This window comes from Bemisia tabaci, chromosome 7 (genome assembly GCF_918797505.1).
Source record: "Bemisia tabaci chromosome 7, PGI_BMITA_v3".
In the NCBI taxonomy this organism is placed as follows: domain Eukaryota; kingdom Metazoa; phylum Arthropoda; class Insecta; order Hemiptera; family Aleyrodidae; genus Bemisia; species Bemisia tabaci.
The window spans coordinates 7,842,614-7,860,020 of record NC_092799.1 but is presented as its reverse complement, the minus strand read 5'-3'; the positions used below and the strand labels follow the sequence as shown (position 1 = coordinate 7,860,020).

Here is a 17,407-nt window from a genome sequence, read left to right as displayed (position 1 = left end):
TTTCCGCGTTCATCCCGGAATTTTTGATATGTGGCAGTTTCGTATATGTACAAGTTGGCATGGTATAATAGACGTATTTATACTAAAATGAACTACAGACGTGTCGGAAGATGGGGTGTGCTCGCAAGCTGCATATGAAACAATGTAAAACTGGGCATCGTTCCTTTTGAGAAAATGGAAAAGTGGGATTTAACATTAAATGAAAAGGAACCAACGCCAAAATATGCTAACTCATGAGCTGCGGGCATGTAACAACAGCGTTGTGGACAGGTTTCTTGAGTTAAAGTCGACACTGACGTTACTGGCGCTTTATAATTCCCATTCATTCTTACGGCCCTCAACTACCGAGCACACTCCTTCTTTCCAACCCGTCTCTGGTTCCTTTTAGCATAAAAGTTCAATTAGCCTACATTTTGATAAGGGAACCACAATTTTCGGCTCATTGCACAAAAACCGTATATGTGCTATCTCTACGCAGATAGTTACTCCTGTGAATGAGCCAAAATGGGCCTGTTGCAAACTTTTGCTAGAGCAAAAATAAGAGTTGTTTCTTATAGATAATGCCTCAAAAATCACGATGAGCGCATCGGCAAAGTCTGAAATGCACTCATAACTTCACAATCTGCGTTAGAAATTTGCGTTTTTTTAAGCTTCCCGCTTCAAAAACGATACTACGGCACAGGTGAACATTTTGTTAGAGGAGTCGCTCCATAGTTGGCGACATTCATCATGGCCAGATCTGCGCGCAGTTCCGCGCGTAATTCGAGGAGGGTTCAAGGTCAATCAATTCGGGCGTGGAAAATATGAACGTTAACACACCGATTGTTATCTGGTCTAATCCAGTTCAGGTGTTATCTCGTCCCATCAAACGTGTTTTGGCGGATTGGCGTCGGCCATGATGATTATTGCCGACGATGGAACGACTCCTCTTAAAATATGTTCACCTGTGCCGTAGTATCGTTTTTGAAGCGGGAAGCTCAAAAAACCGCAAATTTCTTACGCAGACTGTGAAGTTATGAGTGCATTTCAGACTTTGCCGATGCGCTCATCGAGATTTTTGAGGCATTATCTATAAGAAACAACTCTTATTTTTGCTCTAGCAAAAGTTTGCAACAGGCCCATTAGTAGTTTCAGTTGCAAAATGTAGTCATATATTTTTCTACTCAAAAGAATGAAACTCCATCAACAGACTTTCCTAATAGAATTTTCACATCCTTTCTTACAAAATATTGTCAAGTCAAGATTTAACATCACCTTACGAACGAATGTACAGTAAATCTGTGAAGAAAAAGATAAACAATATCGTGGCGTGCCTGCAACACCTTTAAAAATGTCTTCGCTCATTTCCTCACCTGACGTGGAAAGGCTGAAATAGTTTCATGTCCTCCCGCGCCAAAGAGACGAGAGAAGATATATCGTCGCTTCTCTGACGTAAGAGCGCCTTTCCGTTCCCAAGTGAGCCGCGAGAAACATGGAGTTATACGGACGTCAAGGCTCAAGTCAAAAGTGAAATACGCTCTTACATCAGAGGAGCGAGGATATCCACCGCTCGGTCGTCGGCCTCTGTCGGGGAAAATAATTTAACACACGTTATTGATTTTGGATTTTTAATTGGATTTTTCCATAAGAAACATTATGAGTAGTCTTATTTATCATGCTAAATGGCAATCCTGCTTGACATGCCAGCATAGTCGCCAGTTTTGCGGATGATGAGGTGGCGTGGCTTGCTTTGCGATTTATCGATTGATCTACCATTTAAACCAATGGAAATGAATCGATAAATGGGGTGTTCGCAGCGAACACCTTGATAATCGTTTAAAGAAACGATTGTAAACGATGAAGAAACGATGGTAAAGACCATAGCTTCAAATGGGGAAATATCGATAATCGATCATTCTCGCCATGCCACTGCTGATGAAGCTTATGCGAGAGTGGGAGACCAGACATGCGAAGTAAAATTCAATTTGCTCTTGTGATAGCCTCTGAAATTTGGGAAAAAATTAACGAATTAGAATTTCACGCGGGAAATGGTTGTATTAAAAGTGCTGCCATTTTGTGGAGAATTGTCAGATTTTCTCATAAAAATGTATTAGTGTACAAATAGTAAATCGAGGGACTTTGAGGACAAGGTGCATGAGTTCAGTTTTTGAAAAAATGGAGATATTTGAGATTTTAAAAAAAAACTTGTCTTAAAATATATGAGTTCTGTGAAATAAGTCACTACTAATATCCGACGTTTATTCATCAGAATGAAAGCTTGCACTTCCTTTCCATCGCAAGATTCCATGTAATTTGAAACTTTAAACACGTATTTCTCGAAATGGCAACGGTGCACTTATGCCCCTTGTGCTCCAAGCCTCTCGATTCTGCTTGAAACAGGAATGAAACATTAAAAGTGTCGCCATCTTCTCAGACGATCCTTTTCTTTTCGCACGAGAAGAGGCAATGCCAGTTGCGTAGCATGCTTTGCGACAAATCGATTGATCTGCCCTTTAAACCTATGGGAAAAGATCGATAGACAGGGTGCTCGCAACGGCCACCTTAATAATCGATTCTTTACCATAGCTTCAAATGGGCAGATATCTATGATCGATCATTCACGCCTCGCCCCCAGTCCGTGCGGCCTAAATTGATCGCCTCTACATAAAATGAACCTATGTGTTTCCAGGGCCCCATGGCTGCCTGGTGAGTTGCCAAAACCATGAACGTCGCTGATGGCCCATTCATTTTTCGAATCAACGACAATGGAGGCGGTCCCAACTTACTTCTGCAGGTACGCTGAGCATAAAATTATTTTGCGTACTTTTGGTCACGAATTAACGGGAAAGAATGGAATAACCTCGTCTTCTGCATTGAAGAGTCTCTCGTTCCTCTAAAATGCTTGCTTCTCAACTCGGTTACAGTGAAACTCTCAAACCGTATACCTCGTTTGCACTGAAAAAAAAGTATGAACAATTTTACCAAAGGTCTAATAAATCCTATCAATAGTCTACTTGATCTTTGACACAGTGATAATGCAGGGTAAGGATAAGCAGACATCCAGTAGCATTTACTATATTTTCGGTAAGTGCGATTAGAGTTGAGATTTTTGCTATACTATAGGCGAGTCTGGTGGTGATTACCATACTCATATCATTATCCACAAACCATACTGTTCATCCAATCGACGGTGATTTTCAGAGAGAGCTCCGATTGTAGAGTCAAATTTTCAAAATTGAAAATTTCAAAGTGGAGGGTATAGCTATCTCGGCGCCTCCGAGATTTCCCAAACTCGGAATCAAGATATGTACTCTTTTCTGCTCTTTTTCAATATCAATTTACCCTCTGCAATTATGGACCGTCACGTGACCGCGCTTTTTGACACTTTTTTGTTGATATTACTTGTAACCTATTTGATTCGATACACTTAAAAAATATTCCCACACATCGTCGCCCGTTTCGGGCTCAGAACAGTGGCGTGGCGTGCTTTGTGATATATCGATTGATCTGTCATTTAAACCTCTGGAAAAGGATCGATGCATAGATTGATCGCAACTAACACCTTAATAATCGATTCTTTACCACAACTTCAAATGAGGAATCATCGATAGAAATCGATCATTCACGCCTCTTTACTGTCTCAGAGGTCAAAAGTTCTGGGTGTAGCAGCCGTTGCCCTGGTTACTAAACCCGGAACAGTCGAAGCTAAGACTCCAGCACCCGGGACTTTTGGCGTCTCACAGAGAAAAATAGATGGTGCCGACGACAAAACCTTCTGTTCACAGGGCTCCTGCAGTTTCTTTGTTACACTTACAGAATTTTTCTGTTGTGAGAACAGAACTTCGGTCGTGGGAACAGAGTACTCTGTCCTCATAACGGAAGCATCTGTGATTGTTACAAAAGAAGTGCAGGATTCCTGTGAACAGAAGGGTCTGTCGTCAGCACCATCTATTTTTTTCTGTGCTGAACCCGGAACGGTAGCTATTTCTGTAATTACAGCCTGTAAGTACGGCTTCCATAGCCGGAGCTTTTTTATCAGTGTATCAACTATCAGATTTTGAATTCAACTCTTAGGTTTGCCAAGAAAGAGGCTGGCGAGAGTACAATGACAATGGATTGTTCAAAGATAACTGGAATCTCTGGTGGCGGAACGAACGGATTTCCTGCTTCTCACTATAGGCAACTCAAGAAGTGGCAGGTGAGTTCTCAGCTCTAATATTTTTAACAGCGATTCTTTAGTATCAATAATCACAGGAACCAAGAGTTCTTCCGTCATCTCTTTCACTGAGGGCGAAAGCAATCACAGAAGAGTTTCTGTGGATCCCCCGGAATTGGCAAGCCGGAATGGAAACCTGGTAACAAAATTATGGGAAAAGTGGTTCTTCGTAAAATTCTGTTTTTGAAAAACGGAAAATGAAAACTCGACCGATAGAGGTGTAGATATACCGAAGGGGGGGGGGGCTAACTTGGGGTGCAAGTATTACTGAAAAAGTTTTTAATATCCCTGACGTATATGCATTTACTCCAGCCACTAGAAGCATAAATAATTATTGAATGACTTTATGCTAAAAGGTACTATCTGCAAATTAATAAAATAAGAAGGAATTCTGGAGGGCGCAAACCTATGCACGAGGTTCCTTTTGATCCAATTCATTTTCACATGGTTTCTCTTCGCATAAAAATGTACGATTGAATCAAGAGAAAAAGAAAAACTCGGATAACAAATGAGTAAATTGATAATGGAAACTATAAACATGTCGGCTCATCGATAACATTCGCTCAAAAATGGATAGTCTATTCTGCCGTGCTAAGGAAAAACGTCGTCTGAGCATTCGAGAGTTGCCAAATTTCCCTCGATGAAATGTTTCTTGGGGAGAAAAGTTGTGAACATTTTTCCTTGAAATCTTCAGGAGTTTAAGGTCAAATTGCGAACAAAACTATCTGGAAAATTGGAAGAAAGATATTCATAAGTTTACTACCAGGAAATTTGGGTTTTATCATCGGAAATTTGGCAACGCCTGAAGGTTCATACGTCATTTTTCCTTTCCACGGTAGTATTATATGCTCCTTACGGTTCGTGTAGTTGAGGTTATCAACACCGTAATCATCAATAAGACATGATTCAATGAGTCTGAAGAATAGGATCATTTCATTCAATAGCCCCATAAAAATTTTATACCCACCATAACATTTATTAAAGGTTGTTTTAAAGGGTTTGTCATCAGAAGATAAAATCTGCCTAGAAATTGACTATAATACATAGTTGAATTAGTCTGCAGGGGTGAATCCTCCATTGAAATTGTCGATGATCCCATCGAAATTTTCTACCGAATATAACATATAACATTTTAGGATACATGGGAGGTTTGTCATTGGGAGATAAAATCTGCATAAGAATGAGTCCCTTTTGGGAACACGTGGAATAAGCACTGAGCACTGAGCAGTCAACCTGAATACAATCTATTATCACGCTAAGGCGCATGTTTTCATACGGGACGTGGCTCAGTTCCCAGTTTCACTTTTGTGCTTCTCATTTTTCCAGTTCACAAATCACATACCGAAAGGCTCTGCCATTTGCAGAAAAGATAATCTGACGAGGTGTTTGAAATGTATGAAGAAAGTCTTCGGGACTATTTTTGCATTCAGGTGAGAGAATGTTTTTAGAACAGGTTTTACTTATCGATGGCTAAGGGACAGTACCACCTATCTGCAAACGGACAATTTTGTAGGACGAAGAAAAAAACTTCACCATTTTTGTAATATTGATGTTAGATTTGCACATAATTCATACATTACAGTGGCATCACATTGCTTTCTTGAGGAATTGGTAAAAACAAAAAACATCAACTTGCGTATTTTATTCTGTAGAATGGGCAGAGTCCCTAACTCATTTTCGCCAAAATCGTCAGTTAGCCGCTATTGTTCCTTAGCCCTAGTTATGTTATTTTACTTATATTGATAAGTACCATCATTGCTTATGAAATACAAAAGTGTATTGTCCACGGAGAAACAGGGGCAAAAAAATTAGAAACGTAATCGTGAGAAGGTAAAAATATAGATTGAAATAGAAAAGAAAAAAAAATGGCTCACTTTGGATGGGTGCTTTTATTTTGCGTATATAAGTTTACATGGATAAATTAAGCGGTATATCTCTTGTTTCGCAGGAAAAAAATAGAAAAAGAATATGGAACAAGCAGTGGCTCTTGTTTAATTTTTGCGTTGTTATATTTTTTGTGACTCTTTCATGCGGAGATATTTTAGAACAGATTCTTGCGATTTAGATTTCTCGAATGATTTCATGTCCTCTGCTCTGCGTCCATCAAAAATCGTTTAAGTATATGGAAGAATGTCTCGTCACCACTAAGTTACTTACCTTTCAAATTCATTCTGAAGAAAAAAGAAAAGAAAAAAAAAAAACCTTAAAAAATCTCTGAATTTCCTTCAGTCCATGTCCTGCCTCTGAGTAACTGTAAAAGGTAGAATATTTCTTAGCTGCATTCCTAAATCGCGGACGAAAAAATTTGATTCAGATCCGCTGCATTGAAGTACTACAGCAACCACAGTTGCATTTGGAACAAGATCAAGCAACTATATTGCATATTCAGCGGATTGAAGGGGCTTTGAGATCTTCTCGTCTCCCTTCGAAAATTGTAAACGAACTGTCACTACAGGCCATCCATAGGCCTTCTCGAATGATTCTCGTATCGTAACTCATATTACTAGACAGCCTCTAAAATTGTGATTACTGCTATGTTAAGGAAAAGTCGTACCACCATTCGAGCGTTGCCAAATTTCCTCTGACAAAATATTCCTTTTCCAGAAAATAGATGAACTTTCTTAAATATACATTTTCAGACATTTTATGTTGCATTGGGAAAACTGTTCTGAGAAGAATGCAAATGAAAGTAAAAATAAATCTTCGGAAAAAAATCGGTTTTTGTGAGCAGACATTAGGCAACAACTGAGTATTCATACGGCATTTTTCTTTAACACGGCAGAACAGCTGTTCAGCATACAAATGCAGGGTATATAGAGCAATGGGGCGTCTGTCGAACCAGTAAATTGCGTGATGATTAGGTAACGTCTATAAATCATTTCAACAAGATTCGCGAAACAGTTCTGCATTGATTTGGCATGCAGGAGTGTCAGCAAACATCACTACTGGCTCCAGTCACGCACCGGGCCCTTCGCTCCTACGCTCCTGATTTGAATAAATTATGATCGAGTGAACGACCCATGATGAAAAAATGGTAAAATAACGGAATGCATGTTCAAGGATTTCGTCTTTTTATCCAACACATCTGTATCGAGGTATCCGTGGTTAAAACCAATGATGCCAACGGGGAGCTAACGGTATTAGGACATTTCGTCAACGATTTTTTGTCTGAGCACTTGTTTTTTCCAGTAGTTTAAGTCCACGCGTTTTTTCGGCAGGGGGGTTTTGGTCCTCTTACCAATGGAGATGTGAGATGTTGCATGTGTGAGGGATTTGCGATTTGACTACTGTTTCGTATGTAAAAGTTTGCGAGAAACACGATGGCGCCACTGGTTTTCTCTGAAATCATCTCCCAAGCTCAAAAAAAGCTCTCAAAGTGAGGCCAAAATGGAGGGTATATCCCACGCTATCCTGAGAGTTCACATCTACATCAAGACAAACTCTCCATGCAAAGATAGGGAGCAAATACATTGACAGGGCTGCCACTTCATTTGGGGACTCCAAAACTGAAAACACGGCAACCCTGCTAATGTATTTGCTCCCTATCTTTGCATGGAGAGTTTTTTTTTTATGTAGAGGTGGACTCTCAGGGTAGGGCGGAATATCCCCTCCATTTTCGCCTCACTTTGAGAGCTTTTTTTGAGCTTGGGAGATGATTTCAGAGAAAACCAGTGGCACCATCGTGTTTCTCGCGAACTTTTACATAAGAATTAACAGTCAAATCGCAAATCCCTCACACATGCAACATCTCCATTATTGAGACCCAAAGTTGATTGGTCAACATGTAAATACAAACAACATTTGTTCACGGCGTTGGATGAAATGTATAATATATGTATATCGGAGGAATGAGGGTTTGCTCGTTTTTTGTTTGTTTGGTTGGCCAAACTGAAACATATGTATAATTGAGAATTTTGGCGTCAATTCCATGAGGGAAAATTCACTAAAACTCTCTACACCTCTTTGGTGCAACAAGACTTAATTATCTTTGAAGAAAATCCCATCCTCTTATACTTGAATCGGATGAACCTTTTGATGATTTTCCTCAGCTGAAGGCTCTTAGATTTTTCCTGTGTACGATAACTTCGCAACGGCGCCGGCGTGCCGCGGCGCTTCGAACTACTTTTTCGCCATGAAGGTGTTGCACAGTATCATACAAGATTGAAGGCACGCCAACATATCATGATTGATGGCATCTTTCAAAAGCACGAGGCTCCCTCGCAAATTAAAGCAAGTGACGACGAAAAAAAGGGAGCTGTAGTCGAAAAGCTTGCTAAGTCCAAGTATCTGATCCAGTAACGTTTAGCATGATTTTTGAATTTAATTAAAGGAAAAAGTGACTTGATTCAAGCAGAAATATGCTCAAATTTACCGCGGAGAAGATTTCCTTATGAATCAATAAAGAAAATAATGCCTGTTTAGAGAAAAAATGATGTTTAAATAAAAAGAAAAGTCACTTATAGATTAAGCAAAAACCCGCTTTCACTCAGCTATTTTATTCTTGATTCAAAATAAAATCTTCTTGACGGCATACTCAATGTTTCTGCCTAAATCAAGTCACATTGTTCTCTAATGAAATTCAAAAATTATGATAGCTAAACGTTATTAAAAACGGATGCTAGGACTAAGTGAGTTTTTTAGATTACCACTCTCTTTTTGTAACGTAGTATCTGATTCATTTTGCAGGGAAAGCTCTGTGCCCTTAAAGGAAGCTGTCATTCCTGATACGTGGGATACTTGGAGCGCCTATGATCCTGTGCAACACCTATGTCGCGAAATAGTTGCTTGAAACGCCGCGCCGTAGCACTCCGCAGCGCGGCGGGCGACCAGCGTGACACGCGCATAAGCGCCTACAAACCTAACAGGGATACTTCACGCGTTGCGCAATGCGTGAAGTATCCCTGTTAGGTTTGTAGGCGCCAGTGCTTCGCAGCTTCGCTTTGTGTTAGGCTCTAATATTAAATCTGGCGGAGTCAGCGTTATTCAACTCATGATTTTGAAATGTTTGCACGCTCTGCAGGGAATAGTCTCATTTAAATTCATGAAAAAAAATATTTATTAAAGGAAAATATGACGTGTGTTTTGAACATATTCAGGTGGTTCCGTGTCTAATTTAATGATTTCCAAAGCTTTTTAATTTTTCTTCTATATTTTGTGCTGCCATACTTAGACTGCCATACTTTATTTTATCTTTGACAAACGACTCGACGTGAAAACTTCCTTATTTTTTTTTTCATGAAATTTCTTGAATTTCTTGAAAACTTCCTTAATTTTTCTTCTCTGTCAGCGAAATATTCTAAATATATCTGGACCGCGTCAAGCAGAGAGGAACCGAGTCACATTAGCTATTGCCATATCTAATTGGGCAATTCAATGTTTTACAAGAGAACGTTTGTGCGAATTCCTTTCAGAATTTTGAGGAATTTGCTTTGCAAAGTGCAGAAAATTCACCAAAATTTGCACAAAAATCCGCACAACCGTTTTCGTGTAAAAAATTAAATTACCCAATTAAATTTGGCAATTTGCTCTTTGAAAAAAATAAAATACTAACGGAAACTTTCAGACGTGGCAATGAGCAACAAGGCTTCGCATTTTTGCCACCGACTTACTTATTCCAAATCCAGTTAGGACCGTTATTCTCACGAGCCTAATGTTTTCTGGCCGGATTTGAGGTCGCTGTATCCTTGCGCTTAACTTTTGGTGCGAGCCTTCTTAAAATTTTTGCTCCTTAAGAGGATTTTGAAGGACTCCGAAGCCTGAAATGGGGTAGTAGAAAGGAATTTTTGCAGGGTTGTAGTATATTTTTCCATTGGTGAAATTGCGTGGAAAGACCAAAGAGTTCATTGAAAAATTCGTTTCCAACGGAGAAAAAACTCATTAAAACCTGTCCAATTAACGTCAACATTCGAATTGACGTAACAGAGTGATACAGATACCTAAAGCTGAGATTCATCGCCATCCCTTCCATCTCGTTACGTCATATCACCCCGCCAAAACATCGTTTCAAACGGATCCTATTTTTGAATTTTCGAGACGGGGTCTCTGTGGAATTTAGAGTTTAAACAAATATGAAAATATCTCTGAAAGCTTGGACCACCACATACTTTTAGAAAATCAATTTTTAAAACAAATTCTGACCCATCGTAATGTCTCTGAAAGGCTGTGCGAAGCAATGTTTGACACATATTGAAAAAAGCAAAAGAAAAAGAAGAAAGAAAATAAGGAAGGAGGGATTCACGTGAGATTTCACGATGTAGGCGCAGAGATACAACTATTCGTACTTGATGGATGTCCGTGTTGCATCTGCAAAATTGAAGGCAGAATAGCGCGAGGCGTGAACTCGCAGTGCTCCGTTATATGCTGCCGATGAAGTACCGCTCATATTTGGGAGAGAAGCTAAAAAAAAAAAAAAAAGGTGTCCCATTACGTCTCTTTTATCTTCGGCTATGTTTACTCACATAGCCCTTGAAGCACCACTATAAATAAGACAAACAAAGTTAATAAAACATGGAAATACAGCAAAGAAAATGACGCGCGTTCATGACGGCGCAGAGATACAACTATTCGTGGGAAAGTTGTGCATCATCAACTTTTTGTCACATAAATGTACATATTTGGTCACAGTGCTGCAAAATATAGTCAGGAGTGCATCTTAAGTAAGGAAGTTTTCTTCCTTCAAAGAGTCCGGTGATCAAGTTGGTTTGGTTTTTAAGAAAAATGATAAATTATGTTCGTGCGTACTCACCTGAGAAACAAGCCAACGACTTAAGTTTGAGTGCTAGAGCGAAAGCAGGGACTTTTACCTTATTTTTACGTCATTTAACGAGTAGTTTGTAAGATTTAATCGAGTTTGAGGCCTACTTAACTCAACTTCATTCCGAGAGAGAGTTAGGCAACGGTAACGGAGCAAACTTTTTTCCCTGTTCACGCATAGCAGCTAACTTAACACCCATCGCCGCCAAATCTATTGGAAAGTGATTGGATTACCTAGAATCAATAAATTAGTAAATTTTACATGAAAAATAATCATCATTCATTGCAGTTTGGTGAACTGAACCAGAACCAACCTATATACATTGCACGTTGCCTGACATTCTTCCATATATTATTTTTTCAACAGAGAACTCGTTGTCTCTCAGTCGAAAGAACGTAACTAAGATGCAGTGTTGCATAATTTGTATCAGTATTGCAACAATTTGTGCATTATAATGGATCAGTGTTAAGTGGTACTGACTGAAAATTCCACTGGATTTTTTTTTAGATATTACCGCAAAATCTGCAAAATTTTGGACGCAAATTACACAGTTATATCTCTCTAAAAAATTGAATTGTTCGAGTAAATTTTGCAACCTTGGAATGGAGGTACCTTCCTTCGTGTGGAAAACGAGGGACTATGATGCAACATAACGTCTTGAAACTTCCATTGAATTTTCCTCAGATTATAAAATACACAAATTTACTCACGAAATTTCAGGACGGTATTATACCTAGTTTTTTACTAAAGAAACTAAACATGAGAGGAAGTTAGGACAGTGAAAATGCAGTCACGCACTTACGCCGATTCAGCTTAAATTGTAGCCTCAAGAGATAAGTTTATGAAGGTGCAGATGTAGCCGAATATGTTTTTATCGTGTCGTGAATTATATCATTGTACCCTTCGGAACGTGTCGATATGAGCCACAAAAAGATGCATGAGCATTGTACGAGCACCTTTCTAGAGTTTTATTAAACCAAATTTAAAAATCCATAGCGCGTTAAAAAGCTTAGAGTAGTGCCTTTTCAACGCTTTTAGGAGATTTTTTTTATCTATCTTAATTTAGGAGATATTGAATAGGTAAACTTACTCTCTGAACGACCATCGCATATCCATTACACTAATTTCTACAAAGATTCAGACTTATCAGAAGAAAAATCACCGAAAAATCTGTTCAAATGAAATTGCAAAGATGAAGTAATCCCAAGTCGCACGGTAAAATTAAAAAAATTAAATAAAATTACGATTAAGTACAAACAAATTGCAAGATTTTTACACCATTTTATTGATTAGTAAATGCCGATTTCAAACTATCAGGAAGATGAGATCAAAAAGGTATGTAATTTGTAGTGCAAAGAAAAACGCAATTTATTTCAATTGTATCGCCAGATAAAACTTCAAAAGAGGTGCCCCTTCAGTCAGAAGATAGACATCATTCGAAACAATCTGATGCGATAGCAATAATTTTCCCACACTGGAAAAAAAACACATTGGATCGAGAATTCGAAAGTCTAGACTCTTGAAAACATTGACAAGAAAAAATACTCTTGATTCAATCGGATTTTTGCTTAAATCAAAACGAAATCCGCTTAAATTAAGAGGCTTGGTTCTTGATTTAAGCTAGATTCTGATTGAATCAAGAGTACTTTTTCTTTTCGATGTTTTTAAGAGTCTGGAGTTCTGGACTCTAGATCCAATGTGTTTTTTTTTCCAGTATAGCAATAATTTTCCTATGTAATTGCAATCTATGCTACTTGGGAAAGGTCACGGAGTGAAGTCTCAAAATTATTTAAATTATCAGAGGGGACCGATGAGTAGAATTTTCCCCAGTTCCGCCTACACTTGAGTGGTCACGCTTATCGTAGCAACTAGCGCTTGAAGTCTGGCGAAGTTTGCTAGATACCCAATATACCCGTGGCACGTTCAACCTCGAACACGATCATCGGTCACCTCAACATAAATCAAGCGGTGACACACGATGAAAACTGACGTCGGATCGATGATTTCGTCTCGCCCCGAAAACCAGACCGATTCGTTTTAAACAGAACGACGGGTTCGGCAAATTAAATTAACCTGGATCGGCGGCGGCGGGGCTGCACGGAAGACCGGAACATGCAGAGATTTTATTAATTTCGTGTGTCGTCCGTAATTGAATCCGGGAGCACGATTCGGATTAACGATATTTGACATCCTAACAACTTACGGATGGTTCTCGATGGCTTATCCCGAGTATCGGGCGGTGCTATTGTACCTACAATATTGCCGATCATGTTCGTCGAGATAGCCCTATTTCCTCCACCGCACACGCCAATGCTGTCGTGCTACACTGGAAAAAAAAAAAAAAAAACCACATTGGATCTAAAGTCCAGACTCTTGAAAACATTGACAAGAAACAATACTCTTGATTCGATCGGATTTTTGCTTGAATCATAAGGAAATCCGCTCAAATTAAGAGGCTTGGTTCTTGATTCAAGCAAAAATCCGATTGAATCAAGAGTACTTTTTCTTAACGATGTTTTTAAGAATCTGGACTCTAGATCCAATGTGGTTTTTTTTTTCCAGTGCGTTCTAAGGAAAAACGCCGTATGAACATTCGAGAGTTGCCAAATTTTCCCCCAGTGAAATGTTTATTTTTGAGGAAAGTTATGAATATTTTCTCTTGAAATTTTCAGATAATTTAGATCCGATTGCTGATAGTAATCTCTGAAAAATTCGAAGAAAAATATCCACAGATTTCCGAGAAAAGTCATACTATATCAAAGGAAATTTGTCAACGTCTGAGGGCTCATGTGGCGTTTTTCCATGGCACGTCAGAACGGGTTGGGTCGGATGGCGTTTTACTTTCTGTGTCCCGAATCTTCGATCTGCCTTCAAAATAGACCTCGTAAAAATATCTGGTAAAAAGTCCTTGAGTGGGCTGAAAATTGGACGTATTTAAATTAATGGGAACTACATCTATCGCAGGTAATTAGTCAAATCAGGTATTTTATCAAAATTTCCAGGCAGACAATCAAATTTCGACAGTTTATGAAATTTCGTAAAGGGCCCCGCACGTTCCACATGGGAATGTGTACCCTGTTTGAGCGTCAATTTTTACTGATTTAAACTCGTCGATGGATGCTGATCAAAAATCGTCATTCAAAGATCAAAATCTGTGATACTTTTATTTAATACCTCTGATGTCAAAGCACGGAGGACGATAATCGTTTTTATATAATTTATTTTTTTAGTGTCGGTGTAGTTTTCTCAAAATTGCAAATTGAAATTTTGGTGAGCTAGTTTTTTTTATCTCAACGGTGGTTATCATCTTTCGGAGAACTCAAAAACGCGCTTTAATGGGAAACCGCTGACCGCTTCTCTGACAAGAACGTATCACAGCTTGTTTGCTTATTTTCTCTGAGAAGCGAAGCAAAGTCGACAAACGCCCACTAATTCTTTTAAATAGAGTGTGTTTTGACCAGTGAAATGAACCTCCTTCCGCATCACTCTCATTTTCATTCTTTAGTTTACTCTCACTTTTACTCTTTCCTTCTTTTTAAATTCCTTCTTTTCTTCATTCCCTCTCTTTCCTTCTTCTTCCTTTCCTTCTTCCTTCTTTTTAATAAAGTGTGTTTTGACCAGTGAAATGAACCTCCTTCCGCATCACTCTCATTTTCATTCTTTAGTTTACTCTCACTTTTACTCTTTCCTTCTTTTTAAATTCCTTCTTTTCTTCATTCCCTCTCTTTCCTTCTTCTTCCTTTCCTTCTTCCTTCTTTTTAATAAAGTGTGTTTTGACCAGTGAAATGAACCTCCTTCCGCATCACTCTCATTTTCATTCTTTAGTTCACTCTCACTTTTACTCTTTCCTTCTTTTTAAATTCCTTATTTCCTTCATTCCCTCTCTTTCCTTCTTCTTCCTTTCCTTCTTCCTTCTTTTTAATAAAGTGTGTTTTGACCAGTGAAATGAACCTCCCTCCGCATCACTCTCATTTTCATTCTTTAGTTTACTCTCACTTTTACTCTCTCCTTCTTTTTCGGGCGAGGAGGAGTCTGGGCGAGTCGGGGAGGGGGGGGATGGAGCATGCTATGTTGTTCCTTCTCTCCGACGACGACGCCACCCGACAATCGTCCTCGTGGCTTCACATGCACTGTCACTTAAATTTTACGAGCGACCGTGATAGATAAAATGTAAATTTTACTCCTCCGGACCCCAAAATCCAACTTCGATAAACTATCATCATTACAACCGCCCTAATTCGCCCGAACAAAGCCTGGTTTCCGATCATACCGCTTCGGAGCCCGCGAAGAATTGATTCCCCCGCGGCTTCTTGTGAAGCTGCATTTCATCACTTCACGCGGAACCGATGTTCTCGTAGCGGCGTGGTGTGCTCTGCGATTTATCGATTGACCTCCCGTTTAAACATATGGAAAAGAATCGATAATTAGGGTGTTCGTAACAAGTACCTTAATAATCGATGCTGTACCACGCCTTCGAATGGGGGAATATCGATGATCGATCATTCGCGTAGAGAAAAAAAAGGAGGTGTTTGCATTTCGGGCATCTTGGAATTTTTTGATGACTTGATGACGTAGGTGGGTACAGCTGGGTACAGCGACGTCCTCTTCACGCTGTACCCACCTACGTCATCAAAAAAGTCCAAGATGCCCGAAATGCAAACACCTCCTTTTTTTTCTCTATGAATCATTCGCGCCTCGACACTGACTGTTCTCGTGGTTGTTTACACACGGGTCTGTCAACTTGCTTCATCGCACCAGAGGATGCTCTTGGTCTGTTTATGAGACCACTGATATGTAAAAGACCCAGTGAACAGGAGCATGACGTGCCAATAGGGTCGGTTTTAGGGGTAGATGGCACATGGGCCGCGGCCTATGGCGGCAAATTTAGGGAGAGGCGGCAATTTTGCGATTTTTTAAGTATAGGTTTCGAAAAAAAAGTCGGATTCAGGAAGTTCCCTCCCCCTTTAAGCTAGGAGAACTACCTGAACCTTCGTTTGGATTCAGCAAGTCGTTGCAGGTGAAATGCTTTCAATTTAGAAAGTATGCAAACCGCAAATGTGCGGAGCTCTTGTGCCTGCGGGTACCTCGGGCCTCGGAACTCTAATCCGACCCTGAACAAAATTACCCTTATTTTTTTCTCAAATTTCAAACATACAAGACAGAAACGCACGTCAATGACAGAACAGAGATACAAGTATTCGTGCTTGATGGGTGTCCATATTGCGTAAGCAAAATTGGATTACAATTTGCAATAAGGAACCACCATTTCCGGCCCGTTCTAGAAACAACATACATTTCATTGATTTCCGCATGCAGATACTTGCTTTTATGGAAGAGCCAGAGAAAGTGGTTCCTCATTGCAAAATGTAATCCAATTGTAGGCGCGGCTGCGCCGTGAGGCGTGAACTCGCGATGCTCTGGACTATCGGCAAGGTGTCGTTCAGATTTGGAAGAAGTTTAAAGTTAAAAAACGAGGCTCGATTAAGTCTCTCTCATCTTCGGCTGTGTTACTCACGTGGCCCTTGTGGCAAAATTACAAATAAAACAAACGGAACCAACACAATATGGAAATAGAGCAAGAGAAAGGATGCGAATTGATGACGGCCCAGAGATACAACTATTCGTGCTTGATGGATGTCCGTGTTGCGTCTGCAAAATTGAAGGCGCGATGGCACGAGGCGCGAACTCGCAATGCTCCGCTCTACGTTACGCAGCGAATTGATGACGGCGCAGAGATACAACTATTCGTGCTCGATGGATGTCCGTGTTGCGTCTGCAAAATTGCAGGCGCGATGGCGCGTGGCGTGAATTCGCAACGCTCCGCTACATGCTGCCGATGAATTGTCGCGCAGATTCGCGAGAGAAGCTAAAAAAACGAGGCCCGAATACGTCTCTCCTATCTTCGGCTGGATTGACACTAGATTTTTTCTTTTTTCCAATTTGATTTCTGATTCTTTTTACTATGTGTAGCTCTACATCTAAAGCTCGAATATGCTGGCCCAATACAACCTGTGAGACACGTGCTTGCGGTAAGCTTGAAGAGCTTCGTAGAGAGCTTAAAAATATTAAAATAAGAACTAATCCATTATTATTATTTTTTTCAGCCCTGCCGCTTACAACCTGCCACTAGATTATACAAAATTGGTCAGCGAATATAGCAGACAAAAAAATGGCGAACAATCTGAGGACGTATGGATTTGTAAGCCAGTGGGTCTAAGCCAAGGTCGCGGAATCACTCTCTTTAAAGTAAGTCAAGTGATAGATAAAAGTGACATAGGTGATGCACACCCATAAAGTTTTAGAACTCCAGCTACATTTCAACATAGCCCAACCTAATTTGATCGAAGAAAATCTTTAACTTTGAAAAAATAAATGTGTCAAGAAAGCAACAAGCGCAAATCGAGAAATGTTCTTCTTCGCCTTTTTCTTCTCCATCTATTTCTGCTTATCTTTTCCTT

The 17,407-nt window shown here is 39.7% G+C and overlaps 1 protein-coding gene across 1 annotated transcript in view; it reads left to right on the top strand.

The window, feature by feature from the left end:
- The window catches only part of LOC109032700 (probable tubulin polyglutamylase TTLL2), a 44,812-nt gene that overhangs the window by 13,048 nt on the left and 14,357 nt on the right, over window positions 1-17,407 (top strand). The window contains 5 exon segments of the mRNA XM_072302472.1: window positions 2,669-2,773; window positions 4,054-4,128; window positions 4,130-4,177; window positions 5,522-5,625; window positions 17,054-17,195. Coding sequence (XP_072158573.1) covers window positions 2,702-2,773; window positions 4,054-4,128; window positions 4,130-4,177; window positions 5,522-5,625; window positions 17,054-17,195 — 441 coding nt within the window. The 5' untranslated portion in view covers window positions 2,669-2,701.